General features: G+C 46.9%; 1 protein-coding gene across 1 annotated transcript; it reads right to left on the bottom strand.

Annotated features, from left to right (window-relative positions):
* Positions 1–6,914: 6,914 nt before the first annotated feature.
* Positions 6,915–10,365, bottom strand: LOC136610388 (olfactory receptor 10A7-like). The gene is made up of 3 exons (XM_066589619.1): positions 10,252–10,365; positions 7,501–8,416; positions 6,915–6,988 (listed from the first exon to the last, which is right to left on the bottom strand). The coding sequence occupies exons 1-3, from the start codon at positions 10,363–10,365 to the stop codon at positions 6,915–6,917; spliced, it is 1,104 nt and encodes a 367-aa protein (XP_066445716.1).
* Between the last annotated feature and the right edge of the window lie 5,833 nt (positions 10,366–16,198).

Raw genomic sequence — 16,198 nt, 5'->3', positions numbered from 1 at the left:
TAATTGTTTCCTGGCTCTGCTGTGTCCATTACATGATCAGGATTAGGAGAGAGGCAAGTTTCTGAGGTCCCCAGATTCATCTCACAATTAATGGGTCCACGCGGTAGACCTTTATTAGAAAATGAGCAGTGTGAGCAGGTCCTGTCGTGGATGGCAGAAAGTGCATCCAGCAATCTATCGACCACCCAGTCTTCTACGCCGTCCACAGCTGCAACCCTGAATCCTCTGGCTGCTGCTCCTCCTTCCTCCCAGCCTCCTCACTCCATGAAAATGACACATTCTGAGGAGCAGGCAGATTCCCAGGAACTGTTCTCGGGCCCCTGCCCAGATTGGACAGCAATGGTTCCTCTCCCACCGGAGGAGTTTGTCGTGACCGATGCCCAACCTTTGGAAAGTTCCTGGGGTCCGGGAGATGAGGCTGGGGACTTCCGGCAACTGTCTCAAGAGCTTTCAGTGGGTGAGGAGGACGATGACGATGAGACACAGTTGTCTATCAGTGAGGTAGTAGTAAGGGCAGTAAGTCAGAGGGAGGAGCGCACAGAGGATTCGGAGGAAGAGCAGCTGGACGATGAGGTGACTGACCCCACCTGGTTTGCTACGCCTACTGAGCGCAGGTCTTCAGAGGGGGAGGCAAGTGCAGCAGCAGGGCAGGTTGGAAGAGGCAGTGCGGTGGCCAGGGGTAGAGGCAGGGCCAGACCGAATAATCCACCAACTGTTTCCCAAAGCGCCCCCTCGCGCCATGCCACCCTGCAGAGGCCGAGGTGCTCAAAGGTGTGGCAGTTTTTCACTGAGAGTGCAGACGACCGACGAACTGTGGTGTGCAGGGTTTGTCGCGCCAAGATCAGCCGGGGAGTCACCACCACCAGCATGCGCAGGCATATGATGGCCAAGCACCCCACAAGGTGGGACGAAGGCTGTTCACTGCCTCCGGTTTGCACCACTGCCTCTCCCCCTGTGCCCCAACCTGCCACTGAGATCCAACCCCCCTCTCAGGACACAGGCACTACCGTCTCCCGGCCTGCACCCACACCCTCACCTCCGCTGTCCTCGGCCCCATCCAGCAATGTCTCTCAGCGCAGCGTCCAGCCGTCGCTAGCGCAACTGTTTGAGCGCAATCACAAGTACGCCGCTACACACCCGCACGCTCAAGCGTTAAACGTGCACATAGCCAAATTGATCAGCCTGGAGATGCTGCCGTATGGGCTTGTGGAAACGGAGGCTTTCAAAAACATAATGGCGGCGGCGGCCCCGCGCTACTTGGTTCCCAGTCGCCACTACTTTTCCCAATGTGCCGTCCCAGCCCTGCACGACCACGTCTCCCGCAACATTGTACGCACCCTCACCAACGCGGTTACTGGCAATGTCCACTTAACAACGGACACGTGGACAAGCACAGGCGGGCAGAGCCACTATATCTCCCTGACCGCACATTGGGTGAATTTAGTGGAGTCTGCGACCGAGTCAGAGCCTGGGACCGCTCACGTCCTACCCACACCCAGAATTGCGGGCCCCAGCTCGGTGCTGGTATCTGCGGCGGTGTATGCTTCCTCCACTAAACCACCCTCCTCCTTCTCCTCCTCCTACACAACCTCTGTCTCGCAATCAAGATGTGTCAGCAGCAACACGTCGCCAGTAGTCGGTGTCGCGCGGCGTGGCAGCACAGCGGTGGGCAAGCGCCGCTGAGCCTCCAACCGGGCGTGGTCGTGTGTGACAACGGCCATAACCTGGTGGCGGCTCTGCAGCTCGGCAGCCCTTACGCACGTGCCATGCCTGGCCCACGTTTTTAATTTGGTGGTTCAAAGGTTTCTGAAAAGCTACCCATGCTTGTCAGACCTGCTTGGAAAGGTGCGCCGGGTCAGCGCACATTTCCGCAAGTCCAACACGGACGCTGCCACCCTGCGGACCCTGCAACATTGGTTTAGTCTGCCAGTGCACTGACTGCTGGGCGACGTGCCCACATGGTGGAACTCTACGCTCCACATGTTGGCCAGGCTCTATGAGCAGCGTAGATGTATAGTGGAATACCAACTCCAACATGGGCGGCGTAGTGGGAGTCAGCCTCCTCAATTCTTTACAGAAGAGTGGGCCTGGTTGGCAGACATCTGCCAGGTCCTTGGAAACTTTGAGGAGTCTACCCAGATGGTGAGCGGCGATGCTGCAATCATTAGCGTCACCATTTCTCTGCTATGCCTCTTGAGAAGTTCCCTGCAAAGCATAAAGGCAGACGCTTTGCGCTCAGAAACGGAGGCGGGGGAAGACAGTATGTCGCTGGATAGTCAGAGCACCCTCATGTCTATATCTCAGCGCATTGAGGAGGAGGAGGAGGGGGAGGAGCATGAGGAGGTGGGGGAAGAGACAGCTTGGCCCACTGCTGAGGGTACCCATGTTGCTTGCCTGTCATCCTTTCAGCGTGTATGGCCTGAGGAGAGGGAGGAGGAGGAGGATCCTGAAAGTGATCTTCCTAGTGAGGACAGCCATGTGTTGCGTACAGGTACCCTGGCACACATGGCGGACTTCATGTTGGGATGCCTTTCTCGTGACCCTCGCGTTACACGCATTCTGGCCACTACGGATTACTGGGTGTACACACTGCTCGACCCACGGTATAAGGAGAACCTTTCCACTCTCATACCCGAAGAGGAAAGGGGTTTGAGAGTGATGCTATACCACAGGACCCTGGCGGACAAACTGATGGTAAAATTCCCTCCCGACAGCGCTAGTGGCAGAGGGCGCAGTTCCGAGGGCCAGGTAGCAGGGGAGGCGCGGAGATCAGGCAGCGTGTACAGCGCAGGCAGGGCAACAGTCTCCAAGGCCTTTGCCAGCTTTATGACTCCCCAGCAAGACTGTGTCACCGCTCCCCAGTCAAGGCTGAGTCGGCGGGAGCACTGTAAAAGGATGATGAGGGAGTACGTAGCCGATCGCACGATCATCATCCGTGATGCCTCTGCCCCCTACAACTACTGGGTGTCGAAGCTGGACACGTAGCTTGAACTCGCGCTGTATGCCCTGGAGGTGCTTGCTTGTCCTGCGGCTAGCGTCTTGTCAGAGAGGGTGTTTAGTGCGGCTGGGGGAATCATCACGGATAAGCGTACCCGCCTGTCAACTGACAGTGCCGACAGGCTTACACTCATAAAGATGAACAAAGCCTGGATTTCCCCAGACTTCTCTTCTCCACCAGCGGACAGCAGCGGTACCTAAACAATACGTAGGCTGCACCCGCGGATGGAAGCATCGTTCTCTATCACCATAAAAAACGGGGACCTTTTAGCTTCATCAATCTGTGTATTATATTCATCCTCCTCCTCCTGCTCCTCCTCCTGAAACCTCACGTAATCACGCTGAACGGGCAATTTTTCTTTGGCCCACAAGGCTCAGTCATATTACTTTTGTTAAAAATGTTTATACGTTTCAATTCTCATTAAAGCGTTGAAACTTGCACCTGAACCAATTTTTATTTTAACTGGGCTGCCTCCAGGCCTAGTTACAAATTAAGCCACAGTAACCAAAGCGATTAATGGGTTTCACCTGGCCTCTTGGTTGGGCATGGGCAATTTTTCTGAGGTACATTAGTACTGTTGGTACACCAATTTTTTGGGGCCCTCGCCTACAGTGTAATCCTAGTAATTTTTATGGGCTTCGCCTGCACTCATGGTACAGCAAGGTGTGTGGGGTTGGCCTACACTTTTGCTACATAAATGTAACTGGGGCCTTGTCTGTACTGCAACTACTGAAATGTGAAAGAAACTGTTATCTCCCCAAACTGCTGCAACGGGAATGTTACTGTGGCCTGTCTTGACTGCTACTATTACTGAAATGGAACTAAGACTGTTCTCCCCCTATACAGCTGCTAGTGATATGTTACTGGGGCCTGTCTAGACTGCAACTACTACTTAAATGGAACTAATACTGTGCTCCCCCTATACTGCTGCTAGTGATATGTTACTGGGGCCTGTCTAGACTGCAACTACTACTTAAATGGAACTAATACTGTGCTCCCCCTATACTGCTGCTTTGGAATTGTTACTGGGGCCTGTCTTGACTGCTACTATTACTGAAATGGGCGGTTGGGCAGCATGTTACCCAGGAGAAGTGGCAGCGGAGTGTCATGCAGGCAGTGATTGTGCTTTGTTGGAGGTAGTGTGGTGCTTAGTTAAGGTATTCCTTGCTAATGAGGGTTTTTCAGAAGTAATAATTGTTGGGAGGGGGGGCACTCTTGCCGCTATTGTGGCTTAATAGTGGGACCTGAGAACTTGAGATGCACCCCACCATGTAGCCCCTCGCCTGCCCTATCCGTTTCTGTGTCGTTCCCATCACTTTCTTGAATTTCCCAGATTTTCACAAATGAAAACCTTAGCGGAGCATAGGTCCCATACAAAAATGCTCGGGTCGCCCATTGACTTCAATGGGGTTCGTTACTCGAAACGAACCCTCGAGCATCGCGGGAAGTTCGACTCGAGTAACGAGCACCCGAGCATTTTGGTGCTCGCTCATCTCTAGTCACTACGAAATGAGAATACAACAGGAACTTTTTTTTTTCTACACTAATGGATTCACTGACACTACACGCTACACTACACTACTGATCACACACTACAGGTCACTCACTACACTACCCATCACTCACTAAACTACCCATCACTTACTCACTACACTACCCTGCATTACTGATCGCTTTATTTTCGCACAGTTTTGATAGCAGGTGCTCTCTCTACCGGCACCGGAAAGACACTGCGGTGCTTGCAGACAGAACCCATACTGTAAACAGCGCAAACTCACTGTGATTGGTCAGTGAGTGCTTCACTCCCCAATCACAGCGATCGTGGGGAAGGGACCGCTGTGATTGGTCCCCAGCCCTCAAGTAGTGATCGGCTGCTGACTAAGTCAGCAGTTATCATTACTGTGTCACTGTGATTGTTACCACAGCAACACCTTAATGACATGAGATAAGGGTACGTCAAGTTGCGAAAAGTACCCTGCTGCCATGACGTACCCTTACCACCTGTGGAGGGAAGGGTTTAACCCCATTGTGATCACTGATGGTAAATTTACATTGCTGTGCTCTGTGCGGCAGTGACGTATTTATATGCCATCTGCTTTGCCAGCGATCACGGACCCCCACAGCAGGTAAAATACCCAAAATGGGCTGTAACTAAAATCTTGTTCAGGTGCTGTTGCCAGTATCTGATTTATTGATGTCCCAATGACGTCATTGTTGACAGTGAATCACAGTGCTACCCAGGAAAGTTTGTGTACTATAAACTTTCCTGGCATATCAGTGCTGTAAGCAGCAAGTCTCACCCCTCTCTACTCTGCTCTTCGTCACCATGAGATCAGATAAAAGACTACATAAATTAGTTATTACATCAATTAATCATCAATACCATATATAATAAAAATTATAAATTAAATCTAAGTAACATTTTTTAAAACAATATACGTCAATAACTTAAAAATGAATGTTAAATTAGTATGTTGCCTGACTTGCTCAGAAAGTCTGGTTTTGTGACCGAAATGAATGAATCTGTGGCGCACATGCACAACCACACTTCATTCATGCTGGGACCATAGGGGCCCCTGATCTAGAGATCAGTGGGTAGTCCCACAGGTCAGAATCCCCAATGATCATTAAGTTATCTGCTATCCAATGGATTGGGGATAACTGTATAAGTTGGAACAACCTGTTTGAGGGGCTGGTCATTAATGACGCTGCTGTTGAGAGGTTGGACCTTAGTGGCAATACTGTTAAGAGGCTAGACAGACAATAGTAAGAATACTGTTAATGGAGGTTAGCACCACTACAGTTCATACTATTGTTGACATCATAATTCCAAGGCTAAGGGTTTTAGTAAATGCCTCAGTTAATGTCCCTGTGTATGTTCACATGAAATCAAAGGTTTCAAGGTTTTTGTTATATCTCGTAAAGCTCAGACAAAAAAGTCAAAAGTTCAATGTGGATAATTTTACATTATACGAGGGTCGCTGCTGATAAGTCTTTGGCTTTGTGTTCTTTTTTTGTTTCTATGGTAACAAATGTTACATCACATGAAAGCCTTATGTGTCTAATATATGCTTTCAAAATTTTGATCTAGGCACGAGGGAAAACAAAATGGCGGAGTCTAAGGCAATATTCACAGCAAATGAGAGCAGAGGAGTCATAAAATTCTTGTTTCTGCAAGGAAAGACTGTGAAGGATATTCATGGTGATATGTCGCAGACATTAGAGGATCAATGCCCTTCATATTCTACAGTTAAGAACTGGGTTGCCAAATTTAAAACGGGCCACTCCAGCACCAATGATGACGAACGACCTGGATGACCGAGAGAGGCTGTTGCTCCGGAGATCGTCGATGCTGCGCACAACCTCATACTGCAGAATCAGACAATTTCAGCTGCAGGAATAGCAGACATCATGGGGATTTCTGGTGAACGTGTTTGTGTCATTATCCATGAACATTTGAGCATCAAGAAGCTATCTGCAAAGTGGGTCCCCAAATGTTTGACAACAGATCAGAAAAGCATGTGAGTGAAAACTTCACGGTCCATTTGTCAGCGTTTCCAGACTGATAAGAACTTCCTGGATCGACTGGTCACTATGGATGAGACCTGGATTTATTTGTATGACCCTGAAACCAAGGAGCAGTCAGAAGAGTGTAAGCACAGTGGTTTTCCTCGCCCCAAGAAGTTCAGCAACTAAGATGATGGCGTCTGTGTTCCTGGATAAGGAGGGCATGATGCTAGTGGACTACCTTCAAAATGGTTCCACCATCAATGTAAGGTATTACATTGAACTTTTGGACCAATTGAAGGCAGCTCTGAAGGCCAAAAGGCGCGGCAAGCTGTCCAAAGGAATCTTGTTCCTGCAAGACAACGCCTCCGCTCACACTGCACAAGTGACCACGGCAAAACTGGTGGAGCTAGGCTTCCAGCTGGTTGACCTTCACCTTCTTCACCAGATCTAGCTCCCTCCGACTATCATCTGTTTCCAAACCTGAAGAAACACCTCAAGGGTACCAAATTTCACACCATTTCTGATGCCATGGCTGCTACAGGTGACTGGTTTGAGGCACAACTGAAATCCTTCTTTTTGCAAGGCTTACAGAACTTGGAATATCGATGTAAGAAGTGTGTTGGCATCAGTGGAGAGAATGTGGAATAAATGTAAAGTTTCATCTTCCTATCTCGTTTCTTTCTAGTTAAAGCCAAAGACTTTTCAGCAACCCCTTGTACATATGAAATGATAAACCGCTAGGTAAAATGGATACTGAAAGATACCTAAATTGGCAGTAAATTTGATGTTAGCAACCAGTGTCAGGCAGCTGCTGTCAAGCTAAATACATCTGTGGAATATCTCTAAAGACGCCTAGATTAAAAAGATTACAACAAGTTTCATTTATATCCAGCAAACTCTTCTTAATAAATCTTTTACATCACAGAACAAAATTGATATAAACACGAGGCATACCAAATAAGGAACTTTATTGTGACATCATATCTGTGTACATTTATGAATCGTTTCCTGTAGAGCCTTTTTGATATCTTTATTTCTCAGACTGTATATAATGGGGTTGATCAATGGAGATAACACAGTATATAGCAGTGATAGGACTTTACTGATGGTTGATGATTGTCCTTTTGTTGGGAAGAAATAAACAACGACCAAAGAGCAGTAGAATATGGAGACCACAATGAGGTGGGAGCTACAGGTGGAGAAGGCTTTCTGTCTACTGATATTGGATGGGATCTTTAAGATGGAAGATATAATATGAACATAACTCGCTACAATTATTATGATCGGGATGATAAGTGTTGGAATGCTCAAAATGGAGTTTTGAAGTTGTACAATGAAGATATCCGAACAAGCTATCTCTAGTAGAGGAATAAGATCACAAAAGAAATGGTCAATTATATTTGGTCCACAAAATGTTAAAGTTGATGGAGCATAGATGATCATGACTGAAATGAAAATGACCAGCAACCAGCAAGCGGTGGTCAACTTCACACAATAATCCCTTGTCATGATAGATGTATAATGGAGGGGATTACAGATGGCCACATATCTGTCATAAGACATCAATGTGAGAAGAAAACACTCAGATGTTTCTGAGACACCAAAAAAATAAAACTGAGTCATACAGCCAGCAAAAATAATAGCAGCCCCATTATTTAATAGAATGTGGAGCATGTTGGGGACAATATCTGTGGACAGCAAGATGTCGGTGATGGACAGTTGTGAGATGTAGAAGTACATTGGGGTGTGGAGGCTCTTGCTGGTGGACACCAGGGTGATGATCAGGAGGTTCCCACAAATTGTCACCCCAAAGACAACAAAGAGAGAACAGAAGAGGAACATTCTTAAACATCGGCTGCCTTGGAAGCCTAAGAGGAAAAACTCGGTGACCGCAGTCAGATTGTCCTCCTGCAAGAAAGCTCAAATGAAGCAAAAGTGTGTGATAGATTGTATCAATGTATTTGCACAAAGTTATTTGCACAAAATGTCAAGAAATTAGTCTTCATATCATAAAATGCATCATCTAGAAAGGTCAGATTGTAATTAATTAGTGTTGACCGAGCCAAATCAGTCAAACCTTGTTTCGAGTTACACTTTCCTAATAGTTTGGTGTGGAGTTCACTTGGAAGTTTGTCATAGCTGAAATCATTAGTTAAAGGTGGCGGCGGTGGTGGTGGTGGGGGTGCCTCAGCAGTTAGTACTGTTGCCTTGTGATGCTGGGGTCCTAGGTTCAAATCTAAAAACATCTGCATAGAGTTTGTATGTTCTTCCTGTGTTTCATAATAATCAAATTTAGATAGCACATACAGATTGTGCAGTGATTGGACGGATTTGAACGCAGGACTATAGCTCTACAAGGTAACAGTGCTAACGACTGAGTCACCATACTTCACCAATTTATTTTTATATTCTTATGAAGGAGGAAGTAGTGGTATGGTGGCTCAGTGGTTAACACTGTTCCTTTGAAAGTGAACAATGAGCTATTACAGGAGTTTATCTTCTGATCATCAAGTATCTTCCTGCTGGCGCCCCATCCATCTTCTGTTTTCTTTGAGGAAACCTAGCAGTGTTCAATTGCCCTGCAGTGCTACTACAGGGAAAATGATGTATTACAGTGTGTGTATTCATGTTAATGGGAGGCTTATGCAATGCAGAACAGGACGGAACACCTTTGTAACCACTCTGGCTATGCGATAATGATCCTGAATAGAGGACCCCCTCTATATACTCAGAATTCCCTTGTAGTGTGACAGACTAGTACAGCAGGAGAAAAGACCCTGCCCAGCGCGGCCTCCATTCTACAAGAGAAGGGGGAAGTTAAAGTTGGCCACGTAAAGGTCAGTTAAGTGACGGCAATCCTACTACGCCTAACCTGAATTTCCAATGGAATGAGATGGATATATCCAGATCATGGAGTAAAGAAAATTCCAAATAGAAATAAAATACACATAATTGAGTAGATCCCAACAGCAAACAAGAAAAATGATAATGAATAAATCAAAACATAACGGTCAGAAACAGACAATGAGGTAGACAAATAAATAATGACATGTACAAGAGTTGGCTAGAGGGGCGCACTGTTTTTCATTCTGCACTCATTATCATATATTCTTACTGCAGTCAGTGTACTTACATTCCCTGCTCTCATTCTTCTACATACAGTCGGCCTCTTAATGTGGATAGGAATGAATTTGCTTTTCCTGTAATTAGTTCAATTCCTTTGCCAGAATATTCTGAGAGGTACCTGGTGACCGAGTCACACACAAGTCTTATAGCTTATTCCACCTGTGTGACATGATACAGGCAGCAGAACATATAGATGTTATATACACATATAACATGGAACACATTAAACCTGTCCCTTATATATACACAATCTAATATCATAATGGAGACAAGGGACATCATCTCCAGAGTGTTTGCTGATTTGCTTCATTGAGGGAAGTAAAAAATAGAAACGTTGGCAATTAGTGGTTTGTCCCTATTCACATAATGTAATAGTCTGAGCTAAAATAAATAATTAAAAACAATATTCATATAACTCATAATAATAATAATATAATATCAATAATATCTACTAGTGGAAGATGTGGCAGGGGTGGACTACCCAGACAACTTCTGTGTTCAGGAACTACTCATCAAGAAATCTCCAATGATTATAATATCAGAGCAAAAGGATAATTTATTGCAGAAAACTGAACACATAAAGGGAGGCTCTAGTACCCTGTTGGGCTGCCTCTTACTTGGATGCGAGATGTGATACAGGTGGGCATGGAGGCATACAGGTTCTGTATGGTATCCTGCAGCATATCAGTCCATATTTGCTGTAACTGAGCCTCTAGATTGTGCAAACCCATGGGCCGTCGAAGTTGGCATCCCAGATGGTCCCATACATATTTTATTGGTGATAAATCTGGTGATTGGGCAGGCCGAGAAAGTGTGGAAATGTTGTGGAGGCATTCCTGGGACACCCTTGTGTGTGCGGCCGAGCATTATCCTGAACATATCTCTGAGCTGTCATTGTCCCTCGTACCACTACTAGGGAGGACCGACTGTCGTATGTGATAGTCCCCGGACCATCACACCAGCAAGGGGCAGTGTGCCGCTCCACATCAAAAGCAGGATTCAGGTCCTCACCCCTAGATCTCCAGACATGAATATGGCTGTCATCACTGCCCAAACAGAATCTGGATTCATTGCTGAAGACAACTAGTTCCCCTATGTAGCAGTCCAGTTTCCTCATTCACGACATCACTGCAAACTGAGGCAATGGTGGGTGTCAAAGGCAGTACATATAATGGGTGCCACATGGCCTTCAGCCAAGCACTTGGAAATGGTTCAGACAAACACAGGGGCCTGTAACAATGGGACCACCTCTTTCATAAGGAAAGAGTAATGATTAGAGATGAGCGAGCGTACTCGGTAAGGACAGATACTCGAGGGAGTATGGTCCTTACCGAGTACCTGCCTGCTCGCTCGCAAAGATTTTGGTGCCAGCAGGGGTCGGGGAGCAGCGTGGGAGAGCGAGGGGGAACGGGGGGGAGATCTCTCTCTTCCCACCGCGACCTCCTGCTCACTCCCGCAACACAGCGTTCACCCCCGCCGGCACCCGAATCTTTGCGGGCGAGCAGGCAGGTACTCGGTAAGGACCATACTCGCTCAAGTATCTGTCCTTATCGAGTACGCTCGCTCATCTCTAGTAATGATCAATGTGGAAAAGTTTATACATCCGAAATGGTAAAACTCTGGGTAAATTGACATTGAGAGGGACTTAAAAGTTCAATAAAAATGTTAGCGAACAGTAAAACAGTGACAAGCAGATCTTGTCAAGCTGAATACAACTGTGAGACATATTCAACGACGCCAAAATGAATAAGGCCAGAACAAATTTCTCCTGTGCCCAGGTACCATCCTATGTGAAATTTCACCTGTGTTGACTTTCTTTTTTTTAAACTCTTCCCAAAACTTGTCATAAATGTACAGCACAGCGAGACAGTAGTTCTCACATTGCACTATACATGTACAGCACTGGTTACCAAGAGGGCTCAGAACCTAAGACCTTCATAATCAGAGCAGTATTGTGACTGTAAATAATAGCTGCAGTCCTGCTGCAGCTACCAGGTTCAAGCTTAGCTCTGATCTCAGTGATTTAATCCTACATATGCTGCTGTCAATGCTGTATTCTGCTTTGCATAGTAATTTTCAGTTTGATGATAAAGTTGCATAATAGTTTATACAGTTCTTTATTAGGTGGGATTTCAGCACCACTGTCATGTCTCCCTCATACGTGAACTCCAAAGGAAAGTGAACTAGGAACTGAACTTGAGGACAGACATAAACAAAGACTGACAAATGTTCAAGACACTCAGCAAACATACCTGCACGCACAGCCAAATGAAATAACTATAGAATGTACAAGGTATTAGCTTGTGTCTTGGCCATGACACTTAAGCCCGCGAGCCCACATCACGGGTTCTCGTCTCTTGGCTTCCTGCTCTCACAAGACAACTACCACATGAAACGAGACTGCATGTGGGGCGATCATCCCAACATGGATGCCCCTATGCTGTAACCTAGGGTCCTACCTCTCCCTAGATGGCAAATGATCCACAGCAGGACAGGACGCAGCTCACATCAATACACCAGGGATTTCCATGTGAGATAGAACAGGACCATTCATAAACCTTGTCTGGCCACCTGCACAGACCCACATCCCTGTTCACACACATGTTCGGCCACCTGCACAGACACACCACACATGCCAGAAAACAAATCCCAGGGTGTAGAAAAAACAGCATCCTCTTAGCCAGAGGGTCTGGTATGTATGAACAGCAGACCAGTGGGTTTTGGCTGGTTGGAGAATCTCCACACCCAGCTAGCTCAAATATCCCACACATGTGAAGCTGTGCTGCTGAAAGCTCGTAGAACAACAGGTCCCAGCAACACAACCTAACAATCACCTTTGGCAAAAGAGTGTAATGGTACTACTGTTAATAGAATTTCAGTAAGTGAGATTCTATTGACTAGTGTGACCTAGGAGAATGCTGGGATGTTGAGTAGGCTGCAGACAGGATGAGAGGAGACAGTAGGTTTCATTGAGTGTTTTTCCTGCTCTATGACTGAGCCTTGATTTGAGCAGTGCTGAAAAATAGTCTACAACCTCCAGTGAATGACTTACAGTGAGTCATCATCTAATCCTTGTGTGAGGAACTGCTAGAGACTTTAGAAGTGGCTGTGCTCGTAGTCGGAGCTTGCTCATGGCATTTCCCACCATATTGCCTTCCACACCATGTGGATCACCATGACACCAGAGCTGGCAAATGATTATAGCAAGTGTTAACTTTTGGAGAGAAGTTACTGTAGTTATTCCCCAATGGACGCCGTTAGAGACTTGCTGGTGGTTATAAACCTGGGTGGAATAAATTTTCTAGGTTAGATACAAAGACCCGAGACTGTTTGGTGTGCTACTCAAACCCATGTTTGTGTTCAATTGCAACATTTATGAGATTGTGCCTCTAGCAAAGAAGAACACTTGTCCTACTGATAAGTTTGCTGAATTAAACCAGTTAATAAGCCTTGCTATATCAACAACCAATTTCATTAAGGATGCAGCCATGCATTTACTACCTTAGGAGAGAAAGACATTAAGCCACTGCGGCTATCCACCCTGAATCTCGGTACTCAGCCGCCAGCACCAGAAGCACACAAGATAGGTTCCCTATCCTCTGAACCATGGGGGATCCCAGCCACCACCTTCGGGTCCACCAACTTTGGCTACACTCAGACAATGCCATTATAAGGCAAATGGCTGCCCTGCTCTTCCCCCTCTTACAGAACCTTATTGTTTTCAGCCATACTAATCCCCGTCTCTCCGTAAAAAGGGAAAAATGGAGAAAGCCAGAGTATTTAAGTGCAAGGAACACTACGAAGTCACAGTGTGTGTTAATGTTGTTGAGTAGCCTCACCTACCCCCAGAGAGAACGTACTCCATATAAAAGGAATTTCCCATGTGTACCATCAGACAAAGAGAGCAGATGAGGCTAATGAGCTGAACATAGCTGTTGCTAGAGTGGTACCCAAAAGAGAGTGCAGATACTCCACAATTAATTGGGGCTGTGTATCAGAAACTGCCTAGAGGAGAGAAACAGTAGGTGCTGCTTGAAGGACACTATATCCACTGAACATGAATATTAGAGATTATCTGCAGCTGATGAGGAATTGACTATAGAAGTGCCAGAGACTGCAGAGTCACAACCATCTAAGTTGTGATGATCTGTAGAAGAAGAGGGAATCAATGCTGAACCTTTAACCCCAGGAGGACATCTAGATTATTGTCCGAATTGCTGGAACCTGTGGTCAAGGAATGCTCCTGACTCCAAATAAGCCAAAACCAGTTGAAGCCAGTAATTTCTACAAACTTATCTAAGTAAGGCTGGCCTCAGAAAAAGCAAAAGGTGTGCACTAGAGATGAGCGAGCACCAAAATGCTCAGGTGCTCGTTGCTCGAGTCAAACTTTTCGCAATGCTCGAGAGCTCGTTTCGAGTAACGAACCCCATTGAAGTCAATGAGGGACTCGAGCATTTTTGTATGGGACCGATGCTCCACATAGGTCATGACTTGTGAAACACTAGAAAACATCAGAAAGTCATGGAAAGACCACAGAAACGGATAGGGAAGGGCAGGGGCAGCATGCATGGCTGCATCTCAGGCTGCCAGGTCCCACTATTAAGCCAAAATGGGGGCAAGAGTCTGGCATCACCCCCCCTAACAATTTTTACTTCGGACAAACCCTCATTAGCAAGGCACACCTTAGCTAAGCACCACACTACCTGCAACCAAGGACAATCACTGTCTGCAGGTGACACTGTGCCTCTTCTCCTGGGTTACATGCCGTCCAACCCCACGCACGACCCTGCGTCCACAGTGCTCACAAAAGTTTCCCTGTGCAGCGTTCAGCTGCCCTCATGCCACACGCTCACGTCATAGCTACAGTACCCTCATGTCTATTTCTAAGTGTGTCTACGATGAGGAGGAACCGGAGGCACACACTGCAGAGGGTTGGCAGGGCCAGGCAGCGACCCTCTGTGAAAGTGTGGGCGATAGCCCACAATGCTGTTGAGAATTGATGATAGACTGACGTACGATCATCATTCCAATCCCGTGCCACCTCCGTCACAAAATTGTCAGAAGCCGCAAACGTGGACTCAGGTGCCAGCACTTCTACACATCTCCAAAATGCAGCAGCACATACTAACACCAAAGGTTGCTTTGAAGCCGGAGGTGTCACAAAAGTAACCACCACAGGTATACAGTGACCCTGTGAAAGTCTCATGAAATCACTAATGCTTCCTGTGAATGCTCCAATCCTGTATATCGGATAACTGTGGTAATTTGAAGCACGAGAGATAATACATGCCGACCAACGTAGATCCCCAGACCCCAAGCAGGAGGTGGCATAATAAGCCTGAGAAACCATGACCGAGGTAGGACCCGTAATACTCTGTGTGGAAAGCACGTGAGCGGGCCCTGGGTCAGGCTCGGTCCCAGCCTCCACCTTGTGTGACCCAAGGTGCCGTGAGTTACATAGCTATGGGAAATCCATGTGTCCCCACACAATTCATTCTGTGTAGGTGTCAGATAGCTGAACACCGCGCTAGGAAAGTCGTCTGTGTCCTACCCAAGTCATTCAGTGTATTTGTGCCAGATAGCTAAAACACCGCAATGGGAAATCTTTGGGCACCCAAAGCATAGGCAAGCCCATGAAACCCAAGGAAAGTATTAAACCTGAAGCAATTACAGTGGCCAAACATGGCAGACTTTCACTCCACCTTGGCCTCTGCACACACCCTCAGCAATCGTTGGCATAAAGCAGACTCCGATGCTAGTAAAGCTGTGAATGTCTCATTAAATCAGTTACGGTTGCTTTCATCGCTCCAAAGACTGCATGAATCAGGAAGAAGTTCCACGGGCCATAGCCAGCGCAGTTGCTTTTCCCCAGGGCTTTGTCCTCTGCCCACACCCTCAGCAATCGTGGGCATAAAGCAGACTCCGATGCTAGTACAGCTGAGAACGTCTCATTAAATCAGTTACGTTTGCTTTCATCGCTCCAAGACTGCATGAACAAGGAAGAAGTTCCACTGGCCAAACCTAGCACAGTTGCATTTTCCCCAGGACTTCGTCCTCTGCCCACACCCTCAGTAGTCGTGGACATAAAGCGGACACCGATGCTAGTACACCTGTGAACGTCTCATTAAATCAGTTACGGCTGCTTTCATTGCTCTAAAGACTGCATGAACCAGGAAGAAGTTCCATGGGCCAAACCCGGTGCAGTTGCATTTCCCCCAGGACTTCGTCCTCTGCCCACACCCTCAGCAATCGTGGGCATAAAGCAGACTCCGATGCTAGTACACCTGTGAACGTCTCATTAAATCAGTTACGATTGCTTTCATCGCTCCAAAGACTGCATGAACCAGGAAGAAGTTCCACGGACCAAACCCAGTGCAGTTGCATTTCCCACAGCACATCGACCGCTGCCCACACCCTCAGCAGTCGTGGACATAAAGCGGGCACCGATGCTAGTACACCTGTGAATGTCTCGTTAAATCAGTAATGCTCCTTTTGTTTGGCCCAAACCAGTGTCTCAGATAACTATGGTAACACGAGAGAAAATACATGTTGCCCAGAGCTGAT

The sequence above is a fragment of the Eleutherodactylus coqui genome, chromosome 2 (assembly GCF_035609145.1).
Source record: "Eleutherodactylus coqui strain aEleCoq1 chromosome 2, aEleCoq1.hap1, whole genome shotgun sequence".
NCBI classification, from domain to species: Eukaryota; Metazoa; Chordata; class Amphibia; order Anura; family Eleutherodactylidae; genus Eleutherodactylus; species Eleutherodactylus coqui.
The sequence above is the reverse complement of the archived record's forward strand: the minus strand, read 5'-3'. Positions and strand labels throughout refer to the sequence as shown.